General features: G+C 35.1%; 1 protein-coding gene, 1 long non-coding RNA gene and 1 pseudogene across 3 annotated transcripts; 2 read left to right on the top strand and 1 right to left on the bottom strand.

Moving 5' to 3' along the window:
* The window catches only part of LOC120202897, a 9,994-nt pseudogene extending 3,181 nt beyond the window's left edge, over positions 1–6,813 (top strand).
* On the bottom strand, positions 5,275–27,017 carry LOC120202906. Its single transcript, XR_005523768.1, has 3 exons — positions 26,998–27,017; positions 16,857–16,859; positions 5,275–5,438 (listed from the first exon to the last, which is right to left on the bottom strand). It is a non-coding gene; the product is annotated as an uncharacterized LOC120202906 (long non-coding RNA).
* LOC120202883 (transcription factor bHLH122-like) lies at positions 25,054–27,512 on the top strand. Of its 2 annotated transcripts, none has more exons than XM_039203244.1 (7): positions 25,054–25,389; positions 25,555–26,095; positions 26,215–26,483; positions 26,585–26,761; positions 26,910–26,975; positions 27,068–27,136; positions 27,389–27,512. In XM_039203244.1, the coding sequence occupies exons 2-7, from the start codon at positions 25,558–25,560 to the stop codon at positions 27,440–27,442; spliced, it is 1,173 nt and encodes a 390-aa protein (XP_039059175.1). In that variant the 5' UTR covers positions 25,054–25,389; positions 25,555–25,557; the 3' UTR covers positions 27,443–27,512. The 2 variants fall into 2 exon arrangements, with proteins under 2 accessions (XP_039059175.1, XP_039059168.1); XM_039203237.1 differs by having other exon boundaries at positions 25,069–25,389; positions 26,209–26,483; positions 27,389–27,511.

Raw genomic sequence — 27,512 nt, 5'->3', positions numbered from 1 at the left:
AGAAGTATGAGGATACATGCCGGCTTGCCCAAATTTCTATGGGCTGAAGCAATCAACACTGCAGCTTACTTGATCAACCGTGGGCCCTCAGTTCCTTTGGATGACAGAATACCAGAGGAAGTTTGGAGCAAGAAAGAAATAAACCTTTCACACTTAAGAGTGTTTGGTTGTATTTCTTATGTACACATAGACTCTGCTGAAAGAAGTAAACTTGATGCTAAGTCCAACAAATGTGCCTTTGTTGGTTATGGCGGTGATGAGTTCGGTTACCGGTTTTGGGACTATGAAAATCGGAAGATCATCAGAAGCAGAGATGTCATTTTCAATGAAAATGTGATGTACAAAGACAGGTCAACCGCAGAATCAAGTAATACCAAAGCTGAAACAAAGGAATTTGCTGAGTTCGAGGAGATTTCTGGAAATGATGTTCAGATCAGTCCAGAAGCAGTTCAAGAAGAATCAGGCACACCAGAACTGAGACGCTCCTCCAAAATTCCTAAACCAACCCAACGGTATTTGCCTTCTTTGCACTACTTGTTGCTGACTGACAATGGTGAACCAGAGTGCTATGATGAAGCAATGCAAGTGGAGGATTCAGTCAAGTGGGAGTCTTCCATGAAAGATGAGATGGACTCGCTTATGTCAAATCAGACGTGGGAATTAGCTGAATTACCACCAGGCAAGAGAGCGCTCCATAACAAGTGGATTTACATGATCAAAGAAGAGCACCATGGGAGCAAACGCTACAAAGCAAGATTGGTTGTCAAAGGCTTTCAGCAAAAAGAAGGTATTGACTACAATGAAATTTTCTCTCCAGTCGTGAAGCTGTCTACAATCAGACTGGTATTGAAAATTGTAGCTGCAGAGAATTTATATCTTGAGCAGTTAGATGTAAAGACAGCTTTCCTTCATGGTGATTTGGAGGAAGAAATCTATATGAGGCAGCCAGAAGGCTTCATAGAGGCAGACAAGAAAAACCTAGTATGCAGGTTAAAGAAGAGCTTGTATGGTTTAAAACAAGCTCCTAGACAGTGGTACAAGAAGTTCGATAACTTCATGGGTAGCAGTGGTTTTACCAGATGTCAAGCAGATCATTGTTGCTACATCAAGAGGTTCGACAACAACTTCATTATTTTATTATTGTACGTTGATGACATGCTCGTTACAGGCTCAGACATGCAAGAGATTATCAACTTGAAGAAAAAATTGTCGAAGCAGTTTGATATGAAGGATCTGGGCGCTGCAAAGCAGATTCTTGGGATGAGGATCAAGAGGGACACAAAGTCGGGGACTTTGATGTTATCACAGGCTGAGTACATCAACAAAGTACTCTCCAGGTTCAACATGCAAGATGCTAAACCAGTAAGTACACCTTTAGGTGTTCATTTCAGACTCTCCAAAGAACAGTCACCAAAGACAGAGGAAGAACGTGCACACATGATGAAGGTGTTGTATGCCTCAGCAATTGGAAGTCTGATGTATGCCATGGTTTGTACCAGACCAGATATTTCTCATGCAGTGGGAGTTGTTAGCAGGTACATGAATAATCCGGGCAAGATACACTGGGAAGCAGTCAAATGGATCTTCAGATATCTGCGGGGTACCACAAACAAAGAACTTTGTTTCAAAGGTGGAGATACGATATTGACAGGCTATGTAGATCCTGACTTAGCTGGAAATGTCGACATCAGAAAAAGCACTACAGGGTATGTCTATACTCTAGGAGGAACCGCAGTGAGTTGGGTTTCTCAACTACAGAAGATAGTTGCTCTCTCCACAACTGAAGCAGAATATGTCGCTGTTACGGAAGCCAGCAAGGAGATGGTTTGGCTCCAAAGTTTCTTGGAAGAGTTAGGCAATAAACAAGAAAACAATGTCTTGTATTGCGACAGTCAAAGTGCTATCCATCTAGCGAAGAATCCGTCTTTTCATTCCAGGACGAAGCACATACAATTGCGATATCATTTTATCCGGTCTCTTCTGGAAGATGGGATTTTGAAACTTGAAAAGATTAGTGGAGCTCAAAATCCGGCAGACATGTTGACAAAGATGGTGACCACGGACAAACTGAAGTTGTGTTCAACTTCAGTTGGCATGCTAGAGTAACAAGACTAGAAAAGCTGTTGCATTGATTGAGGTGTGAAGACAGATTAAAATCAGTCTTCAAGTGGGAAATTGTTGAAAACTGAGTCAAGAAACGTGGTAGCAGCCAACTGCTACCATTTTTGTCAAAGTTTGGCAAGGATTTTGAATTTAAGTAATGACTAATTACATTTTAGTCATTGCACTTTAGGGTATTTTCAAATATTAGTCCCTAAGTTTTAACTATAAATACCCTAGTTCATTTAGCTTCAAAATCACCCCAAAATCTTCTAGTTCTCTCTCAAGTGTATTGTGTAAACACCTGTAAATTTTCTCTTAGAAAAAGATCTGCAGCAGCCCGGAGACGTAAGCACAATTGGCTGAACTCCGTTATCAATTTCGGGTATTATTTTTTCGCTTTTATTTCGCATTCTCACTAATCTGGTTATAGGGAAATTACTCGTACTCGGTTTATTTCCTAACATTGCCAACTCCTGAGAAGCCATATGGAGGGTGGGAGGCCCCGGATGTCGAACTCCGGGGTCATTTTGTTGGTAATCATCGCTTTAGTTCGATATCATTGCTATCCAGATTCCTTAATTATATTGCCTGTTAATGTAAACTATTGTCAGATTATAGTTATCATGAATTTTAGTTACTTGTTGCTCTTTTAGATGGAATTACTTTAGAACCTTTAGAAGCCTAATGAATGGATGAAGTTGATTCTATTAAGTATTGTTGTTGTTATAATATGCTTGAAGTGAGTTTGATTCTCGAGTTTTATTGCTACTTTTCGAAGTTTATTTCATGTTGATTGTAAATTTCTAATGCTTGAACTGTCTTTTGGATGTTGAAGGGCATTACTTGAGTGCAACAGCACAGATGTGGGCTAGCACTCACAATGACACTCTCAAAGCGAAGATGTTGAAAGTTATTTCTGCCTTATCTGCCTGTTAGAAGAAAATGGGGACAGGATATCTTTCAGCATTTCCGTCTGAACTTTTTGATCATTTTGAAGCAATAAAACCCGTCTGGCCTCCATACTACACCATTCACAAGGTGAATTCTATAGTTCAATGGTTTTGAAATATACTTGTGGGGTTCTGTTTTAAGGAGATGCATAATAATAACTCCGAACTTGGGTTGGTTTCGCAGATCTTGGCAGGTCTCTTGGATCAATATACATTTGCTGATAATGCTGAATCTTTAGATATGATGAAATGGATGGCCGAATACTTTTATAACCGTGTTCAGAATGTGATTACAAAGCATAGTGTGGAGAGACATTGGCTGTCAATGAAGAAACTGGTAGCGTGAATGATGCCTCTATAGGTTGTTTACCATAACGGTGAGTAAACTGTTTCTTATAATTCCTTTAGCTACCTGAGTTCTTTATTTCATCAACGTGGTTTTAAATTGTCAATCTGCTTGGTTGATTTGACTGCTTTCCAGCATAGCCAGATTTTAATGCATTTGGAACTTCCATTGAGTACAATATTCAGGAAACATAAATTTAGTTGTGCATATGGCATGTCAATCGAACTAATCCATGCTTATGAGATGATAATCAATTACGAAGAAAATACACAACTTTGGAAAAAGTAGTACCATCATTGCATAAAATTTTCCTAATATGACCGATGTTCAATGCCATCCTACCAGGTTTTAAGGCTTGTGCACTTGATAGAAATTTCCATGTGAGGGTCTAATACATAAAGAATTTGCTATTATGCTCTGTGTTAACCCTCAAAATTTATTCACAAGAAGAAAAATTGTTGAATCCTGATTTTTTATAGGCAATGTAAATTTTGTCATCTAGCATTCAGACTTGTTGGCGTTCTTTGCACTCTCATTCCCAACGTAGCTGATGAGTTCTATAATGATGAATTCTATGTGATGAGTTTTTCATGCTACTTTGGGCAGGGAGATCCACAGCATTTGTTGTTGGCTCACCTTTTTGACAAACCTTGTTTCCTAGGATTGCTTGCAGTTCAGGTAACTTTCATGACTCCTCGTCTAAAACCTCTTGATTTTTATATCAGTCTGCTGGTTTTGTATGTATGCAACCAGACGATTTAAGCCCAAACCAAATTTATGATGTTCTGTAATTCATATCTAAACCATTGAGAACTCGGCAATGCCATGGTGCTTCAGAATGTACATGATACTGTGTACATTAATTCCTGATCTTTTGAAAAAAAAAAGACTTCTTTTTTTCTTCTAGGCTGATGACATATCAGGCTTCCATGCTAATACACATATTCCGATTGTTATTGGAGCTCAAATGCGGTATGAAGTGATGGGTGATCCACTTTACAAGGTAAATATCTTGTTATGCGTTTATTCCATTTGAGGTACTGTACCGTTTATTCTACAACCATAGCATTTTAGGTGCTCTTGGGATTTCTTTCTCCATAGTTTAGGGGTTCTTCATTAAATGACGGTAGTTATCGATGCTTCAGTAAACATTTAATTGCATTTTTTTCGTCTTTTTTGATGCCAGGCTATAGCAACTTTCTTTATGGACATTGTTAATTCTTCTCATAGCTATGCAACAGGAGGAACATCTGTCAGTGAGTTCCGGTACTAACTTTCTCATTTTACAGATTTAAGTTGCTGTTTCATATCAAATAATGTTTTTCATCGACTTAGTTTCGATGTGCTTTCCCGATGAATGGTTTAAAGAAATTGTCTGGAGTTAATTTAATTACCTTCGTTTGTTTGTGCCGGCTCTACCCTCTTGTGGTTTGTTGCATTCCTATATCAAGGTCTGACCCGAAACGATTGGCAAACACGTTACAGACAGAGAATGAAGAGTCTCGTACTACTTATAACATGCTGAATGTATGTTCATCACTCTTTAATCCTTGAAGGTCCTTCGCCGGTATCCTCTTATGACCCGCTGAATCACATGTTTTTGTGGCGTTTTAAATCTCTCGGCACTTGTTTAGATGGACCAAAGAAGTGGCATAAGCAGATTACTATGAGCGTGCCCTCACAAACGGTGTATTAGGGATCCAAAGTGGAACAGAACCCGGAGTGATGATTTACATGCTACCCCAAGGTCGCGGGGTCTCTAAGGCTGTAAGCTACCACAAGTGGGGAACACCATTTAATTTTTTCTGGTGCTGCTATGGCACAGGTTGAGGACCATTTCACACGACGAATGAAGTGCGATAAAATTTTCTCCGAACATCATCCAGTATGTGTCAAGCACTCTTGATTGGAAATCCGGAAATTTTGTGCTTAACCAGAAAGTTGATCCAGTAGTTTCTTGGGATCCTTACTTCCGCGTCACGTTGACTTCCTCTTCGAAAGAGGTATAAAGCAACTGATTTATTTTATGGTTCAATCAGCTCTTCATTGCATATATATATATATATACACACAGATATATATATATGCGTATTTACGTATCCATCCATACATATGCTTGACTCTATGCAAGTGTGCACATACTTGATTACTTATAATATGGAAAGTAAATGAATATTGATCGTTTGGAATCTTATTTATGTAGGGAGCAGCGAAATCATCTACCTTGAATTTAAGGATACCAATCTGGACTCGATTGAAAGGGGCCACGGCAACATTAAATGGTCAGAATCTAGCCATACCAGCACCAGGTATGAAACATGGGTGCTCTTGTTTACTATGAAAATTGTCGGTTCCTTCTTGTGTTCTCTTTCTATCTTATACGAACAACGGGAAGTAATATGAATTACATTGTTTCAGGTACCTTCTTACCAGTAAAATCGAGTGCTGGAGATAAATTAACCCTTCAGTTGCCGATTAGTTTGAGAACCGAACAAATTAAAGGTATTGTAGTTGTATGATAAACTCCCAAATACGCTATAATCTGTAAGTGATTCTATAATCTGCAAAACCTTAACTTCTTTAAATAATGTTTCAGATGATCAACCTGAATACGGTTCTGTTCAGGCAATACTCTATGGTTCTTACTTGCTTAGCGGTTATAGCAGTGGTGACTGGGACATAAAAACTGGTTCAACAGTTTCATTTACAGACTGGATAACTCCGGTTCCTGCTGCATATAACAATCATCTTGTTACTTTTTCCCAGAAGTCGGGTGACTCGACTTTTGTCATAAAAAACTCAGACCAAACAATCCAATTGGAGAAACTCCCCGAAGCTGGTACCGATGCTGCTTTGCATGCCACATTCAGGCTCATCTTTGATGATGCACCGGAAAAAATTTCAACCATTGGAGAAGCCATTGGTAAAACTGTCGAGCTTGAGCCATTTGACTTGCCAGGAATGGTTTTAGTGTATCAAGGAACGGAAAACAACCTTGCAGTTACCGGTTCTCCTAACGACGACGCAACTTCTAGTTTTCGTTTAGTTGCCGGATTGGATGGAAAAGTTAATAGCGTGTCCTTGGAATCTGTAAACCAAGAGGGGTGCTACGTATATGGCGGTGTAAACTATTGTTCCAGTCTTGGCATGAAGCTCAGCTGCAATTCAGCATCCTCCGAGACCGGATTCAAGCAGGCAACCAGCTTTGTGATGAACAGCGGAATACGTGAATACCATCCAATCAGCTTCGTCACAAAAGGGCAAAGGAGGAATTTCCTTATGGCACCATTGCAGAGCTTCAGAGATGAATCTTACACCATTTACTTCAACACTCAACCATAATATAGTCTGATACGTATCGAGCCGGAACAACACGTCATACTACAAGCATACAATAAAATTCATCTTTCCGGTCTCGGTGGAGTCCATTGTAACTCTGATGCCGTGCAATTGTGTTTTTCATTCATTTACATTCAGTTGATTGTGTTAGAAATGAATTAAACAGCAAAGAATGAAGATATTCTTTATTCCAAGTATGTGGTCTCAAAGGTTGAACAGATGATGAAATCTTTGATATTTGGTTGATAAAAGGGAAGGTGGCCTTAGAGAAAGGGCAAAGCCCCACAAAAGGGTTCACGTTATGAGCTTTCACGTTATGAGCTTTAAATGTACTATTGAAGTGAAAGTGACACGATCCTGACAAGAAAGGACATTGATCCAACTTGGACAAATTGCCCAAAGTACATGTATTCTCAATTCTCACTAATTTTAATCAAATGAGTATCTAAAATATTTTAAAATAGATAATATTTTATAATTATCTTAGTTTGATAAAAAAAAAATTACGAGTTTAATTCAAATATGTAAAATTCAAATTCATATACATAATAAAAATCTAAATGAAAATGTTCAAAAGTATTTTTTTAAATATATTTCAAATAATAATTTTAACGTCTGAATCTGTATCATCCCTAAATCCTGAATTGGTGGCAAAGAAAGAATGGGGTTAAAGATTTTATACCAAAAGTGGAAATATTGGGCATTTGGTGGCATTTACATTTTGGGTGAGAATCTATTCCTTTTGAGTGTTAGATTTGATCCAATCCAAAAAAAAAAAAACGATTTTTCACTGTTGTGTAAGTCCATCCAACATTGTGGGAATCTACTTTCCTACTTCTCTATTCTTTGGAATGGCATAATGCCAAAAATAGCCCCCCAATATTTACCAAAAATATCATTTTGACCCTTACTCTTTTTTGGAAGTATTTTGGCCCCCCAACATTTCACTTTGGGGGGGGACTCCTTCTATAAATGAAAATCATTAGTAAACACATGATTAACGCTCCAAAATAGGATATTTTTAACATAAAATGAAACATTGAGTGCTAAAATGTCTTAAAAAATAATAAGGGGCAAAGTGATTATTCTGTCAAATGTTAGGGATCTTTTTGCCTAAAAATGAAATGTTGAGGGTCAAAATGCTCTAACAAATAGAATATAAGGCAAAATTACCATTTTGATAAACGTTGGGGCTAATTTTAGCATTATGCCGTTTGGAATCTCACAACTTTACATTAAGATTCATCCAAGTTATTCGTTTGATTTTATTCATAAATAAAATAAATTTCAGATTTTTCTAATTTGATATAATTTATTATTTACTAATAAAATTTATTTATTTTTTTAATTCCAAAATATATTTACCATAATCATGTCTCAAAATATATTTTTAAATTTAACTATAAATTCCATCTTACTTGACGTTAATTAATAAGTTTTAGAATTTAATTGTCATCTCTTATAAAGACAAATTTTTCCAATGGTTGGTAAATTTAGCCTCTCTATTCAACCATAGTTTACGGAAGGTTCACATGCGAAAAGATTTGGTGAATAATATCCCAAATAATTAGGAAAATATTAAAATAAAATAAAAAAGTCGGTTCACATGCATTATATATATTGCATTATATATATATATATATATATATATATATGACTTTTACTATTGAATACCCTAAGTTTTATCACGTGGCATAAAATGAAAATGTATTCAATGGTGCTTAAATTCCTCGCCACTCAATGATGTTTGTCATTTAGTGGCTTGAATTACACATAAAACAAGATCTAAAACTAAACAAAATTTAAGCTTCAATTTACATTTTTGAAGTCCTAATAGCTTCTTTAAAAAAATATATGTATTTAATTTATTGATTAAATAATCTAAATTGGATATTGTAAAGATCTATTAGGAGGACGATGCTTTCAATTCAATTGTTCCATTCATAATATTAAATTTGAGATATTAGATTCGAGCATAGTATATATCAGGGGTATGAGAGTCTTTAAATAGATATTACCTTGTATTTATCTCAGATTATCAAAAAATCAAACTCATAACTTTACTTAAGGGACATACTATTTTATCTCTCAACTTATTGTTGATAAAATTACAATAATTAACATACAAGATTATAATAATATTAATAAAGAGTAAAATGAGAGCATAACTTTGAAGGTAACTAATCGGGTTATGACCTTTAAAAGTATTAACTTTTTTAAAATTTAAAATTAAAAGTTTATATAGCAAATAAGTACATAAAGTATACTATTTTTTTCATTTAAGTGTTTAAAATATTTTGTGGTCAAAATAGATACTTAAAATATTCAATTTTTTTATCTAAGTACTTAAAGTATTCTTTAATTAATGTTACATGTCAACTTTTTTAGAATTTAAATGAAAATGTTTGAATAGTTTAGGTACCTGACATAAAATACTTTGAGTACCTATTTTGACTTAAAAAAATAACTTTTGATACTTATTTTGATCAAAAAAATACTTTAGGCACTTAAATCAAAAAGTAGATATACTTTAGGTACTTATTTGTGATTTAAGCCAAAGTTAAAATAATAATAAAATTATTATTTACCTTTAATATATATAAATTTAAATATTTAAAAATACTTTAATAAATAATATTAAATTTCGCGACTAGTATAACTTCTCCACCTTTACTTTATTTTGGACGTTGTGTATTGAGCAAAATTAATTTTGAAGGCGTACGAGGGAGGATTAACCGGCTAAGAAAGGATTTTTTTGGGACATAGCTAAACAAGGATTGTTTTTCATAATGTGATTTGGCATTCGGGGATTATATAAAAAAAATCACCAAAAACTAAAACAATATCGACTAGACATCGTTTTCTCAAATTTTATTGGACTAGCACCCTTTCTAATAGAGGAAAGGAAGGTGTGTTTCGTGAAACGCGTCATGTATACATGGAGGGAAGGCGCATTGTAAGGGACGCGTCTTCTATAGATTTTTGCTATGTTGGTGCCACAGTGGAAGTAAAGGATGCGCCTTTGAAGGCGCGTTTCGTGGCACGTGTTTTTGAATTCCAAAAGCATGTTTAAGGTTTTTGATTTATGTTTTTTATGTTAGAATAGTTTAGGGTTAGGGTTTTTTGTTAAAAAGGTTTAGGGTTATTTTTTAAATAGTTTAGGGTTATATTAAAATTAAAATATTAATTGTAAGAAATAAACCTTAAACCAAAAAAAATGAATCTTAAACATTAAATTATATATATATATATAAGAAATCAACATCTTGTAAAATAAACAAGCTCAAATCACATTAATTGAAAGTACATGAAAATAAAATCACATAAATTAAAATATTAAAAAAATATAATTACATAAGTAGTGGTCAACGGTTAAGTTATGATAATAGATTGACGTTTTTTCCTATTGTGACCTAGGTTTCTGCAATGTCAACATCTTTTGTTTTCTTTTGATATCTCTCAAATATTTATATCACAATGAATTCGAGTATATTTTGGACGACCTGACTCCCTTAAGAAGAACAAATATAGTATAATTGTAAGTCAAGTCTAAATCTCATTTGGATCTTTTTCATTGCCTATGGGGGAAACTCAAATTCATATACCTTGAATACTTGTGAAAGTTGATATACGGGGTCAACATAACTTTTATAGTCTAAATAGGAATGTGAGCAAGCTAATATTACATATGAGCATGGATACTTCAGAGCCTGAAAAAACCACAATCACACCACATTTCTTGTAGGTTAACTCTAAAAGAGTTAGATTCAATCCCTTGAAGAGGTCGTTGCATTTTTGTGACACGAAAAAATTCACGGGTGCGAGAAATTTTTTAACAACATTCCATTTGATGCTACAACTTTTTTCTGTAGATCCGCTACTAATCTTGGGTGATAGACATGGTCGTTTTGCATCCAAGTAAGAGCTTGCCCTCTAGCTTGGCAAAAATCTTACCCAAATGAAAATACGTCATTTTAACCAAAGCAGTTATTGGTAAATGACATGCCCCTTTAAGGTTGAATTTTTAACCTCGTCCAAGTTGGTTGTTATATGTTCATATCGATATCCACAATCGTATGCATTTGTCCACATTTCTTTGTTGATGGCTTTGATGTAATTGTATTCATCCTCATTTTTTTCCTTGCAACTCTTGAAGCATAAACTCAAACCTTTGAGGTAAGAGTTCGTAACCTAAGTCATATGTACTAGTTAGTGTGATCCAGAAATAGATAAAATGAAAATGATTAAGAAACAAAATTAATTACAACTAATTAAATTCTATTGATATCTCGTTCTTGAATATGTTCTACGAGACGGTGGTTGTCTATTTTGATGAGGGTTTCTTCTTATAGATTGGTCTTCCACTTCATTATCCTCGTCATTATCATCATCAGTTACATTTTGTTGATTAGGGATGGATGACGATGCATGACTTGCATAGAATAAGGACTTTGGAAGTGTATGACTAACCATCCTACCACTCAATGAGAACTGCGAAAATTGTGAAAAAAATTATATTGATGTCTGCAATTCATATTGAAGTGGAGGTGTTTGTGGTGGAGCACCACCCGCCAAATAAGTAGCATATAAAGCAAATATTGGATCTGTAACACCCCAATTTAGGGGCTAAATTTAAGAAATTATAAAGTGATGAATTTAATTGGTATTTTTGGATGAAATCGGGGATTAAATTGTAAAATTTCAAAGTTGGAAGACCGTTTTAATAAGTACATGAAGTTCAGTGACTAAACTCTTGGTTTACCCATTTTTTATATAGGATGAATTATAAATTTCTTCTCCCCGTGCGCAGGTTCTCTTTTTTTCCAGTTTTGTCTTCTCCAACTACCCTCCTTTCAACTCCGATCTACTCGCCGTCCGACCTCCGATCGACGAGCCGAAACCACCATCGTGTTCATTGTCAACCGAGGAACAAAACCCCTCAAACCTTTCATCGTGAATCATCTTCGTTCGTCGTTAATTTCAGTCGGAAGTATCGTCGGTAATAACTCGGTTTTAGTTGGTTTTTCATCGATTCACAACGATCGGGTCATCCGTTTACGACACCTCCCGCACCATCGTGTTCGTTGCATCGTTCCGAGTTTGCCGGTGTCATCCTTGGTCTCCGTCGACAGCAGCGCGTGAGGAGGTGAAGTGGTCAAAGTTTCCGATTTGTTGAAATCGAGCTCTCCGCCATTCAAAATTGTGAACCGAGCTTTGTAAGTATCTTGAAATCACTCAAAATAATTTTTAAGAATTTTCCCGTGATTTTTAGGCAGCCGAAAGGGGTCCCACGCGCCCCCACGCGCTGCCACTACGCGTGAGGATGGTCCAAATGATCGATTTGACTGGTTTTGGTGCATAGTTGACCGGTCATAACCCGACCCGACTCGTTTACCCGACCCGACCTGTTGACCCGACACGTTGACCCGACCCTTTGACCCGTTGACCGTTGACTAGCGTTGACCACTGTTGACCGGCTTTGACCGGGCATTAAACGACCTTTGACTTCGATCGAGTATACCTATCCTAACATTTTTCGATGTTCCAAATCTGATTCCGCTATCCGTTTTTTGAAATTCAAACCCGAAGGTCTCGAAATTACCGGTCAAACCCGTTGACTTTGATTTTGACCGAAAATTCCAAATTTCAGAAAAGTCATATTTTATGCTTTCGACGTCCTGAATCCGAATCCGAAGTCCGTTTCACCAAATTCGAACCCGGTAAGCTGTCTTTCACTGATTTATCACCCGATTCGATCTGTTTATCGCAATTAAGCTCCGTTTCTGATATAATTTATATTGATATGTATCTGAGGAATTATTGGAAGTTGAATTGAAGATCAAAGGCATTCGAATGGAATTTTTATGGTCGATCAATATTGCACGGAAATCTAGGTGATACTTTACTACCTCTTTATGCTTTATGGAACATGTTTATATTGATAAATGCATGAACAAGATAATGTTGGTCACTTTGGTGGAGTTGAATAATTTATACACTCGATATGATGTGATATAAATTCTGTAACTAATTACGGATCGAATGACTAATATAAGAAATTGAGGAATTGTTAGATTAAATTACAAGGTTGTGATTAGTGATAAAGAAATCAGCCCTGTATCTGTAACTTATAATTTATTTCATCAAAGGTTAAATGTTAAAGGTACTTGGATGAGAAATTATGAGAATACTCTGGTATGGTAAAATTACGAAAATACCCTTATGTTATAAAAAGACAAGATTTGAATATGGAAGTTAGATAAGAGGATTTTACGGACATATTGATCTGATAAAAATATTGATGTGCATAAGAAATGTTAGTTTTATTTGGAAATTATGGATAACCGATTTTAATCCTATGAGAGTTTGTGAAGGATACTAGAAGTTTGTTAAGAGAACCGTTTCAAGATCAGAGAGTATTCAAGAAAGCAATTAATCATAGGATCTCTAAATTATATTATTTTCGTTAAGAGCTAATATCGAAATTATCTGGTTAAGAAATTACGGAAATGCCTTAAGAGGTAGAATAGTCTGAGTTGACACTGAATGAGAAAATACTTAGAGGATTCGTACTTAACTCGATTAAGTACGTATTTGATTGTTAAAATCCTGACTTAGTGCAGGAAAATTCCTGATGTTCCGTTTGTAAAATCTGAGAAGGCACTTAACCCGGAAATATCCGAGTTATGAGTAAATACCTGAAGAACAATTTGTCAGGGGTGTTCTGTTGTCAGAATTGTTCGAAAGGACTGAAATAAATGATAAGATTGATTTTAATAGTAAGATCAGACGGAAGGAAATGATTAAAGTACACTGAATCTGTACAATGACCAAAATACCCCTGTAATGAAAATGACCCAAGAATATCACCAAGCTCAGGAATGATTGGATATCCTCGAGCTCTGAAATAAATGGAATAAAATTGATTACCAAAATAACCTTATGGCCTAAACTAAGTAAATACCTTGGATTAATTAAGGAATCCAAATAAGCATAGGTATTTAACTACCTTTAAAAGTTATGGAACATAACTTAAGTGAGCCGATCAACCTTAATAATATGTCAGTACCTGAACGACATAGATATTACTTGAATGCATGTTCGTCTACTCAAGTTTAGCTCAATAATAATTTTGGAAGTATTCAGCTCAGCTCAACTCTAGATTGCATTCGGTACTAAGAATTGTATATTTGTTCGACAAATCAACCACGAAGACCAAACTAAACTGAACGGAAGTACAATATGTATCTGAAATTCAGAAACGTACGGAATTACTCTGGAAAATCCCGAAGTAACTGGAATAGACTTGAATGCTAAATGAACTAAGCAACCTCAACCACTAAGGATTAAGTAAGTGATGTGAATGAGTCTGGAAACGTTAATGAACATACACAATGTACTATTCTTCTGGATCATGAACTACAAATCAAGCACGTCAGTATTTCATGATATATTGGAAGCGTAAAAATAAAATAAAGACATTGGAAGATCTATTCAGTGATGATTCCAAAAATGATCTATGGACAAGAGTTTGTGGTATTAAAGAGTAAATACCCTGGAAGAACAATGAATTGATCAATCGACAAGCATTAATTTTGGGAGCTATTCATTTAAGAATTGTTTGATAATCCGATCAATCGACATAGATTGTAAATGTCCTGAATCTTCATTTCTTCCTTACACCTCAAGTTATATTCTGAATAATTGATGATTTTGTCAGTTATTGAACTATTCTAATAGTGATTCTGAATTCCGATATTCTATCGGCATACTGAATAACTGTGTTTCTCTGCCTGATACAGTACCTCTAAATAATACCTGTAAACTCTGGTGTGTTCCCTAATTATATAAATATTTTATCTGATTTCCGAATTGAATTCTGTTCTGATACGTTATCTGAATTCTTTTCTGATTCTGATCTGGATTCTGTTCTGATATCTGATATGAATTCTGTTTTGATTTCTGATATCTCCGTTTACCGACGGAGAAATGTTTTATCTGGGGGGTTTATTGTTGGAGGAAGATTACTGCAGGCTCCTCGGTTGTGTGCTCAGGGCCTTACCGTTACTGGTTGTGTAGGGTGTATGGTTCCGGGGAACCTACACAAACAAATTGTGAAAGGATGGGGGTGTATATATATATGCTTTAAAAAATATGTATATTTTTACTGGTTTTATGGGAACACACTAGATAACCTGTTCTGATCTCCTGAACTCAGTCATCCGAAATATTTCTCTGAACTGAAAGCTCATTGTCCGTTACCACCTGAAATATCAGTAGGATCTTGGCTCAGCATAAAAATCTGTAAATGTTCGGAAACAATAAGGAAATATATATTTATCTGTATCTGAACGTTCATCAGCATCATCTGGTAGTTCTGTATTACTGAGCTTTTCGAAGCTCACTCTATTACTCACATTTTCAGGTTAAAAGAATTGTACCAGTGTAGCTATCGACATCACTAAGGGAGTTCTTCTGGCGTTGTTGCAGAGTATGGTACATGTGATTAGGGGGCATGTAATTGTATTTTGATTTATATACGAGTCTGGACGTATGTTTTATTTTTAAATAGTGACAATTGATTTTATAAGTTACACGTTTCAATAAAAGTTTTAAATTTTCCGCTATTTTTACAGTGGGTCGCTCCGGTGGCCCAAATGTGACACCTCAGATCGAATCTGGTTATCCTTATCGGTCTGTGGGGGTTACATTTAGTGGTATCAGAGCTTTGGTTTGAGTCAAAATTTTCATGATAGATCGGCCGGTCAAATGTCAAAATATGTATAATCAGTACATGCCCCTATTACTGCAATCGTACCTCTCTGAGCCGAAACTCCAGGGCTAAGTCTCTATCTGTAACAAATAAACCTAAGTTTCTATCCTTTAAGGCTATACTTGTATAAAAAGGAATACCAATATCATCTGTCTAAACGCTGTAAAGTATCTCATGAGCCATGTGAGAGTTATTCATCTGAGAAATTCTGACTCGACTCTGGAAATGAAATTGGGATATATTAATGCTTTATGAGCCTATTCTCGTGACCAAGACTGAATTGATTACTAAAGGAAATTTTCGTTCGGATTCTTTTATTGAAATGAGATAGAGTTCTGATAAGAATGTATACTCAACTAGTTAAGGATTAGTGGATGATCCGTATTTCTATAAGAGCTACATGAAAGATATGAAAGAACTGATGGAAGTTTCATTTCTGCAATTATGTGACACGAATGAATTTTGGGGACGAAATTCTTTTAAGGATGGGAGAATTGTAACACCCCAATTTATGGGCTAATTTTAAGAAATTATAAAGTGATGAATTTAATTGGTATTTTTGGATGAAATCGGGGATTAAATTGTAAAATTTCAAAGTTGGAAGACCGTTTTAAGAAGTACATGAAGTTCAGTGACTAAACTCTTGGTTTACCCATTTTTTATATAGGATGAATTATAAATTTCTTCTACCCATGCGCAGGTTCTCATTTTTTCCAGTTTTGTCTTCTCCAACTACCCTCCTTTCAACTCCGATCTACTCGCCGTCCGATCTCCGATCGATGAGCCGAAACCACCATCGTGTTCGTTGTCAACCGATGAACAAAACCCCTCAAACCTTTCGTCGTGAATCATCTCCATTCGTCGTTAATTTCAGTCGGAAGTATCATCGGTAATAACTCGGTTTTAGTTGGTTTTTCATCGATTCACGATGATTGGGTCATCCGTTTACGACACCTCCCGCACCATCGTGTTCGTTGCATCATTCCGAGTTCGCCGATGTCATCCTTTGTCTCCGTAGACGACGGCGCGTGAGGAGGTGAAGCGGTCAAAGTTTTCAATTTGTTGAAATCGAGCTCTCCGCTGTTCAAAATTGTGAACCGAGCTTTGAAGTATCTTGAAATAGCTCAAAATAATTTTAAGAATTTTTCCGTGATTTTTAGGCTGTCGGAAGGGGTCTCACACGCCATCACTGCGCGTGGAGATGGTCCAAATGACCGGTTTGACCAGTTTTGGTGCATAGTGGACCGGTTTGACCGGTCATAACCCGACCCGACCTGTTGACACGACCCGTTGACCCGACCCTTTGACACGTTGACCGTTGACTGACGTTGACCAAAACTTTGACCGGCTTTGACAGGGCATTAAACGACCTTTGACTTCGACCGAGTATACCTATCCTAACATTTTTCGACGTTCCAAATCCGATTCCGCTGTCCGCTTTTTTAAATTCGAACTCGAAGGCCTCGAAATTACCGGTCATACCCATTGACTTTGATTTTGACCGAAAATTCAAAATTTCTGAAAAGTCATTTTTTATACTTTCGACGTCCTGAATCCGAATCCGAAGTCCGTTTCGCCAAATTCGAACCCGGTAAGCCGTATTTCACTGATTTATCACCCGATTCGATCTGTTTATCGCAATTAAACTCTGTTTCTGATATAATTTATATTGATATGTATCTGAGGAATTATTAGAAGTTGAATTAAAGATCAAAGGCATTCGAATGGAATTTTTATGGTCGATCAATATTGCACGAAAATTGAGGTAATACTTTACTATCTTTTTATGCTTTATGAAACATGTTTATATTGGTAAATGCATGAACAAGATAATGTTGGTCACTTTGGTGGAGTTGAATAATTTATACACTCGATATGATGTGATAGAAATTCTGTAACTAATTACGGATCGAATGACTAATATAAGAAATTGAGGAATTGTTATATTAGATTACAAGGTTGTGATTAGTAATAAAGAAATCAGCCCTGTATCTGCAACTTATAATTTATTTCATCAAAGGTTAAATGTTAAAGGTACTTGGATGAGAAATTATGAGAATACTCCGGTAGGGTAAAATTACGAAAATACCCTTATGTTATAAAAAGACAAGATTTGAATATGGAAGTTAGATAAGAGGATTTTACAGACATATTGATCTGATAAAAATATTGATGTGCATAAGAAATGTTAGTTTTATTTGGAAATTATGGATAACCGATTTTAATCCTATGAGAGTTTGTGAAGGATACTAGAAGTTTGTTAAGAGAACCGTTTCAAGATCAGAGAGTATTCAAGAAAGCAATTAATCATAGGATCTCTAAATTATATTATTTTCGTTAAGAGCTAATATCGAAATTATCTGGTTAAGAAATTACGGAAATGCCTTAAGAGGTAGAATAGTCTGAGTTGACTCTGAATGAGAAAATACTTAGAGGATTCGTACTTAACTCGATTAAGTACAGATTTGATTGTTAAAATCCTGACTTAGTGCAGGAAAAATCCTGATGTTCCGTTTGTAAAATATGAGAAGGCACTTGACCCGGAAATATCCGAGTTATGAGTAAATACCTGAAGAACAATTTGTCGGGGGTGTTCTGTTGTCAGAATTGTTCGAAAGGACTGAAATAAATGATAAGATTGAATTTAATAGTAAGATCAGACGGAAGGAAATGATTAAAGTACACTGAATCTGTATAACGACCAAAATACCCCTGTAATGAAAATGACCCAATAATTTCACCAAGCTCAGAAATGATTGGATATCCTCGAGCTCTGAAATAAATGGAATAAAACTGAACACCAAAATTACCAAAATAACCTTATGGCCTAAACTAAGTAAATACCTTGGATTAATTAAGGAATCCAAATAAGCATAGGTATTAGACTACCTTTAAAAGTTATGGAACATAACTTAAGTGAGCCGATCAACCTTAATAATATGTCAGTACCTGAACGACATAGATATTACTTGAATGCATGTTCGTCTACTCAAGTTTAGCTCAATGATAATTTTGGAAGTATTCAGCTCAGCTCAACTCTAGATTGCATTCAATACTAAGAATTGGATATTTGTTCGACAAATCAACCACGAAGACCAAACTGAACAGAACGGAAGTACAATATGTTTATGAAATTCAGAAACGTACGGAATTACTCTGGAAAATCCCGAAGTAACTGGAATAGACTCGAATGCTAAATGAACTAAGCAACCTCAAGCACTAAGGATTAAGTAAGTGATGTGAATGAGTCTAGAAACGTTAATGAACATACACAATGTACTGTTCTTCTGGTTCATGAACAACAAATCAAGCACGTCAATATTTCATGATATATTAGAGGCGTAAAAATAAAATAAAGACATTGGAAGATCTATTCAGTGATGATTCTGAAAATGATCTATGGACAAGAGTTTGTGGTATTAAAGAGTAAATACCCTGGAAGAACAATGAATTGTTCAATCGACAAGCATTAATTTTGGGAGCTATTCATTTAAGAATTGTTTGATAATCCGATCAATCGACATAGATATTAAATGTCTTGAATCTTCATTTCTTTCTTACAGCTCAAGTCATATTCTGAATAATTGATGATTTTGTCAGTTATTGAACTCTTCCAATAGTGATTCTGAATTCTGATATTCTATCGGCATACTGAATAATTGTGTTTCTTTGCCTGATACAATACCTCTAAATAATACATGTAAACTCTGGTGTGTTCCCTAATTATATAAATATTTTATCTTATTTCTGAATTGAATTATGTTCTGATTCGTTATCTGAATTCTATTCTGATTCTGATATGGATTCTGTTCTGATATCTGATATGAATTCTGTTTTGATTTCTGATATATCCGTTTACCGACGGAGAAATGTTTTATCTGGGGGGTTTATTGTTGGAGGAAGATTACTACAGTCTCTTCGGCTGTGTGCTCAGGGCCTTACTGTTACTAGTTGTGCGGGGTGTATGGTTCCGGGGAACCTACATAAACAGATTGTGAAAGGATGGGGGTGCATATATATATGCTTTAAAAAATATGTATCTTTTTACTGGTTTTATGGGAACACACTAGATAACATGTTCTGATCTCCTGAACTCAATCATCTGAAATATTTCTCTGAACTGAAAACTCATTGTCCGTTACCACCTGAAATATCAGTAGGATCTCTGCTCAGCATAAAAATCTGTAAATGTTCAGAAACAATAAGGAAATATATATTTATCTGTATCTGAACGTTCATCAGCATCATCTGGTAGTTCTGTATTAATGAGCTTTTCGAAGCTCACTCTATTACTCACATTTTCAGGTTAAAAGAATTGTTCCTGTGCAGTTATCGACATCAGTAAGGGAGTTCTTCCGGCGTTGTTGCAGAGTATGGTACATGTGATTAGGGGGCATGTAATTGTATTTTGATTTATATACGAGTCTGGACGACTGTTTTATTTTTAAATAGTGACAACTGATTTTATAAGTTACACATTTCAATAAAAGTTTTAAATTTTCTGCTATTTTTACAGTGGGTCGCTGCGGTGGCCCAAATGTGACACCTCGGATCGGATCTGATTACCCTTATCGGTCTGTGGGGGTTACAGGATCCATAGGCATGGTTGTATAATATCCACCATGGGGTGTCATAAAACCCTACAGGCTCTGTACATAACCATACAATGGTGGTATCTAAACCGACTACGGTGGCATCTAAATGTGGTGCGATGACATCTGAACCGGCGGTCTACACATATAAACTGGCGGGCTTAGGATGTAAACATGTAGTGATGGTGGATACTGTGATGGTTCTAGTGGCGCTGTTGAGGACAACCCGGAAGCGTCTGCTCTTCGTCCACAAGTAGGGGAACGATGATATTGTGACGGTGGACGTCTTTCTCGAAGACGATGAATTACTCTCTCCTCTCGTGCTCCCTCTGAAAGTAAGAACGATTTCTCGTTTTCATTGAACCATTCAATATAGTCATCTTAAATCGAGGAACCAGTTTCTAATATGTATTGCCAAAGGGGCAAGAGTTGATATCAGTTATCCCACTGCGCTATCCAATTTCTATGTTTCACCACCCAATTAACCTTTTTTTTGCCTCGGCTATCAATGTTATGCATATTGTCGAGATTTCTAGGTGCTTCAGGAATATATATTGTGAAACCAAACTGACAAAACACATGGTCAGTCGGATGTCACTCAACAATAACATAACAAATAAGAGGCACAACCGCCACCCATACGCCCACTCAGCTCAAGTGGGATGCCAACTCTCATTTCGTCGTTCAAATAGGGCAACCATTGGAACTAAAACAAAAATATATATATTTCTTATCAAACTTAAAATGAGATTATAATTATATAAATATAATTAAATAAAAAGATTAAAATTTAAAAGTGTACCTCTAAACCAATTTTGTGATCAATGAATAATCAGATATCTTGTAATTCCCAAATGATATCACGACGATATTTTCTATTTGATGACCACCTTTTTAATATAAAAATATATGTCATTCTATAATCAAAAAATTATTTAAAATAAATTATGTATTGAAATTACCATAATAGAAACGAAAAGACAAATGGTTGATTCACAATCGGACATAAAAAATGCATGTGATACCATGCCTAAGATTGGAGAAGAATGAGACAGAAACCAATAGCAGTTTTATTATATCTCGTTACCCGACACAATTCTCAAAAAAAAATCTCAAACCTGTAAAGCCCAACTCAATATGTAAGCTACTTCAAAATCGATGAGATGCCGCAACCACATACAATGGACTTGGTTACGAGATTTGTCGGGCATCAATATCCCTCCTATGATTTGTAATATGTATGCCCGGGAAAATTATTTTACCTCGTTCTTGGAACAATTTTCTTTAAACTCTTTATGATTTGTAATATGTATACCCGGGCAAATGATTTTGCCTCGTTCTCGAAACAATTTTCTTTCAACTCTTTAAAATTAGTTTGCAGCCACGCTAACGTTATTCGGCCACCGTTAAAATCCGTCAAGGAAGCTCCAAGATAATCCATGCACATAGAATGTCAATTATCATACGCCACACCACAAATAACAGTTACATCTATCGGGAGCCCCAACTACATTGAAACATCCTCTAGGGTATTGGTGCACTCCCCATATGACAGATGGAATGTGTGTGTGTCTGGCCTCCACCTCTCGATTAATGCAGCAGTAAGGGTGGGTTTAAGTTTACAACCTCCAACAATTTTAGTTACATAACCAAATCTAGCCATAGATAAATACACACGACGTTGTGTGTTCATCTTGTTGTTACGAATAAAAACTTCTAATATACGATCAATTTCATAATAAATAAATTCTAACAATTAAAATTTTATATAATATTTAAAAAAGTATTTAAATAAATAAAATATTAAAAAAATTAAAAATAAAATAGTTTCATATTCTTACCATATTGGCAAAATGACTCGAAATATGATCAACATCCAATCGCAATATCTCACCTTCCATTTTTTAGATAAGTAATAATACAAAAATTAGTTTTTACAATTAAGTAATAAAATAATAAGAATTTATTGACTAAAAATAATATATATAAACAAAAGTATACATTAAGGATAAGAAAGAGAAGAAAATGAATGACTTTAGGTGTGGTTTGTTAAGAGGTGGGGAGGGGTTTATATAGGAGGAAACAGCGGGAATAGGGGGCAGGAGAGGACGAGAAGGGGTAGATGCACCCCCTGCAACGCGATTTTCACGTGGCTCGAAAACCCAACGAAGACGCATCCCTTGCAAAGCACCTTCCAGTATGTCCACCAAATCAGCAGCATGCACGTTCCTTGCAATGTGCTTTAGCATATTTTGTCAGAAAATATGTTAGATTAAATTCAAGTTATAGTTGACATTGATATTATCGTAATGTATGAGAATAGATAAATATAATTGTATTTAATTATGATGTTTTTCTGTTCTTTGACGAGAAGTATTTAAATAGATTAAATAAATATATATTTTTTAAACGTGTAATCAAATCTATTAAAATATATGAGCTGTGACGTAAGGCGTAGATTAGTTTTTATATTTATTTATTTTTCTTTTATTTTAATATTTGGCGAAAACGTGGTATATAATTATAGGATTTGGCATCCAATAACTCAGCTAGCTTCAGCATTATTTGTTAAACTATTTAGTATTTGTTAAATGGCAAAATTATCCTTCTGCTAAACATTCATTCAAAGGATAATACTGTCTTTGTCCATTAAAAATTTATAACACCCTTAAATAAACTAATCCGTAGTCCCTCTATGCACGACATATAAATGGACGCGTGGTCCTCAGTGGTCCCCATTGACGATAAAAGCCAATTGTTTTGATTTTATTAATGAGTATAGTATACATTTTATTATTAAAATTTATAAAATTGTCATTTAATTATAAGAAAATATTTTATTAAAATTTTCGATCATTAAAAGTTATAAAATGATCATTTGATTATTTATATATTTTAAACTGTTGACTGAGATATAATAAAATATAATCTTGAAATCTTAAACGTTAGTTCTGAGATCATATTTTATTATTACAATCAATATATTAACATACATCTTAGACGACCGTTAATTTTTTAACGAAAAATAATGAGTTTGAAATATATGAATAATTGGGTGATCATTTTGTAACTTTTAATAGTCAGGTGACTTAAAAAATTAACACCCTATAATTGAAGGACCATTTTTTTAACTTGTATTAACAAGAAGACTCAACAAAGAACACTTTATAGAAAGTTATGTATACTTTTTTAGATATAATTACATGATTAAAATGTGTTTAAACAATTATTTTGATTTTATTTAATTGTTTTTGCTATTTTAATAAAAAATTTCAATCGAAAAATCATCAAATTATTTATCTTTTTTCTTTCAGTTCAAACTCGTCAAAAAAATCTCAAATATATTCAAATTCTAGTCAAATTTCAATAGAAACTATAAGTAAAAATCTTTTTTGATACGTTAATATCAATCGTCAGACCAGTTTAAAACTAAGTTATACTAATCTTCTGACCAAATAATTCCTTTTCATTATTGGAATTTATCGATAATCATTTCGTTCATAAAAAAATTTGACATTGATGGATACTGTAAATTTGGAACATTAAAAAAATTCTTTGAAGAAGTCTTTAACATATCACTTCATTTTTTTTTAGTGATAATGAACATAATGAAAGTGAATTAAAAGTATAGTTATTATAACAAAGTTTTAAAAAGTTTGGCGACCAAAGTGAAAGCACTCTAAAATTTCAATGCTTGTAGTGTGGTTAACCGAAAATGTTATTAAGGGGACAGCTCACCGGCACCGGGAGTTGCTTGTAATTTTTTTTTTTGTTATTTAATTTTGTTAATTCTTTAATAATAGATATGACCATCCAGCTCAGTTGGTAGAGCTCAAGGTTCTTAACCTTGAGGTCGTGGGATCGAGTCCCACGGAGGGCATTTCATAATTCGGAGGTCTCTTACGGAAGCTGCTCTCAACCTGGTGTTGGGATAGCCTACTATTTTATCTCCCCCTTACCCATACATATGGGAAAAAGGGACACCTATTTTTTTTTAATTCTTTAATAAATTTTATATAATATATTCGGGTATTTTTTACAGCCATTTTTTTTAATTCTTTAATAAATTTTATATAATATATTCGGGTATTTTTTACAGCCATTTTTATTGGTGGGATATTTTTTATTTTATTAAAAAAAATCATGGTTACCTTCTAAAATAGGGCACATCTATGTCCTCTCTGCTGGGGTTGTCCCATTAATTGAGTTTAAAATTGTGAAGAAATGGCAACCCAGAAATTTTATTATCTTCTAGTTATGCCCATAAAGGATATAAAGTTTTATGTCAATGTACAAACTTTTAAAGTTTTAAAGAGCAACGAAATATAAAATAAAAAATTATTTAAAATACGTAATAATTTAAAATGTTCAATGAAGCGATTGTCCATTTTTTTATTATCGATTATTTGACAACAAACGTTCGGTCACTCCTTACAATTGTTAGGGCTCGGATCTATAATCTTTAAAAACAATAGCGATTTATTTAACGTTTGTGATAATTTGATTCATGCAATCAATATCTCGATTTGTAATATTACTCAATGACAGCATTATATAAATTAACCATACTAAATCTGAGTGACCAAATTCTTTTTGAGGGAAAATTCAAATACTCACAAAATTATTTTATTTATATTTAGTATTTTTGTTCATAAATACTTGATATTTAAATTAAAATTAGAATCACAACTATTTGTGTTCCAGTATCAAAAAATAAGAAAAAAATAAAAGATTAATATTTATAGTTTTATTTTGATTTTAAAAAATTATCAAAATCAATTAAACTAAATCCGAAGCAGTTGTTTTTAATCTTTCTCCGTAATCATTTGAATCAACAGTACTACACATCCGGCAACCCGGAAACACATGTCAAGTGAAAACTGGAGAAAAGAAAAAGATTAAGAGAAAGTGGAGAGACAGAGGTAGGGAGGAGATTTATTTTGTTCTTCTTCTTCTTCTTCTGTTGTTTGTGTGCTGTTTAAATCATGGATATTCTTTTCATTGAGCAGCTCGCTCTTTCTTTTATTATTATATCATCTTTCACTAATTAATGTTATATTCTTCGGGTTAGTGCTCTGGTTTTCAAGAATAGAAAATTGGGTTTCGTTCAGATTTGATTGTAAGTGTTGTTTTGTGGCGAAGAGCTCTGGGTTATCTTTTTCCCAGGCTCCACTCTTTTGGGAGCTGTTATAGGTAGTGCTCGAATTTCAGGCCAACCAAGTTCTCGGGATTCCCGCTTTGAAGTTATTGAGACAGATCCACGTGAAAGCAGCTCATGTTTTCTGGGTAATCACTTTGTTAAATTTGATGAAGTTTTCCTAGAAAATATTTTTTTTCCATTAGCTACTTTCTTGGGAAACAAACGGATTTGTTTCGTAGTGGATCCTTCTAGGCACTTTGATACTAACTACTGATCTGATTGAAAACTTTCCTTTTTGGCTGTTGGAGAAGGGAATGGAATCAGATCTTCAACGCCGGAATCATTATCATCAACCTCAACAACATCAAAAACAGATGAACTCTGGCTTGACGAGGTACCAATCTGCACCCGGTTCATATTTTTCGAATATCTTGGACAAAGACTTCTGTCAGGAGATTCTAAACCGGCCGTCGAGTCCCGAAACAGAACGAATTATCGCCCGGTTCCTATCGAGCGGTGACGATGCCGGTGGCGGAACCGGAGATAATCCGGAGAACGTTTCTGACCAGAATCTCGGCTCGATAATGCCGAACTCACCCGTGAGAGAAACGACAGTGAAAATCGAGCCGCAGATTATGACGCAAATGAATAATCAAACAGGGGTCATTCATCAGCAGCAGCAGCAGGGGAACTATTCCTCTGTTCCAAAGAATTTTTATCAAAGCCAACCAAATTCAACCATGGATTACCGGGTTCCGAGCTCGACAAAGATGGAAAATTGCAATAATTCGAGTCTTATTCGGCATAGCAGCTCCCCTGCAGGGCTATTCTCCAATATAAACATTGAAAATAGTAAGTCTTTTTTGCATGTTTCATGGAAGTACATACAGATCTTCATTTTAGAATTTGATTTATATAATAATTAGATTAATTATTTGAATTGAGATCTTCAAAATCTTATGAAGTTGCAGGCTATTATGGAAGCATTAATAGCAGTAACATAGAATCAGCACTTCCTTCGGCAAGCAGGCCGCCACCCTCTAGGCTGATGAGTCCGAAACCGAGCTCCGACAACGTCGTACTGCCGAGACAAAATCTTCGCAGCAATTATTCCTCGGGGTTTCCGGTTTCTTCTTGGGACGACTCGATGATGGTTTCCAATAACATGTCCGGCGTAAAAGGACTCAACAAAGACGATCGATCGCTTTCCGGCTTCGACTTCGACAGAACAGAAACTCAGGTAGTACACATTTAATATAATGTGGCCTTGGTCACATACATCAGAAGTATTCCAAGCTAACAACGGCTCTATGCGCGCATTTTTTGGTTAAACTGTAATAGAACACGATGGGGGCCGGAAACCATCCGCCGCCACTTTTGGCTCATCATTTGAGTTTACCGAAGAGTTTGCCGGATATGTCGGCCATCGAGAAGCTGTTGCAGTATCAGGATTCGGCTCCGTGCAAGATCCGAGCCAAGAGAGGGTTTGCCACTCACCCTAGAAGCATTGCCGAGAGGGTAACGTTTCTTAAGACATTTGTAACAGTATATCCTTTCCCCATTCCGATTGCATTTTTGCATAGAGCTTCAACTGAAAACAATAATGCAATCGAAACCGGAAAAATAGACAACATTTGATCTTTATTTCAAGTTTGTTTCCTTTCAGGTAAGAAGAACCAAAATAAGCGAACGCATGAGGAAGCTCCAAGACCTTGTTCCAAACATGGATAAGGTACAAAATTCTTGATTCATACATACATAGATACATACATACATGGGATTTTCTTTGGGGGTAAAACTGACGTTTTTTCCCCATGTTTGAAGCAAACAAACACTGCCGACATGTTAGATTTGGCTGTTGATTATATCAAAGATCTTCAAAAACAGGTGGAGGTATGTTCAGGGATAGATCGAGAGGTTCGAGAGCAGCTATCTTATGAAATTTTTAAATTTTCACGTAGTTTAATATTTCTTACATTTTGTTCATGAATAGTCTAATTTCATCTCAAAATTTTATAATTTATTTCCGACATAAAACCTTTTATCTGTTTTCAAATATGTTTATTGTGACGTCTAAATGGAAACACACAAACCCTTTTTTTATATTTCCATTTTGATCCATTCATCTTGTTTTGATAATTTCAGACACTGTCGGAGAATCGAGCAAAGTGTTCGTGTGGTTACAAGCAGCAGCAATAATATTTATCTAAAATCCAGCCCCATTGAAATTATGATAGAAACCGGTTCGGCTGTAAAGTAACACGTGATT

The sequence above is a fragment of the Hibiscus syriacus genome, unplaced genomic scaffold, assembly GCF_006381635.1.
Source record: "Hibiscus syriacus cultivar Baekdansim isolate YM2019G1 unplaced genomic scaffold, ASM638163v2 tig00000340_pilon, whole genome shotgun sequence".
NCBI classification, from domain to species: domain Eukaryota; kingdom Viridiplantae; phylum Streptophyta; class Magnoliopsida; order Malvales; family Malvaceae; genus Hibiscus; species Hibiscus syriacus.
This window is presented reverse-complemented; position numbering and strand designations above follow the sequence as displayed.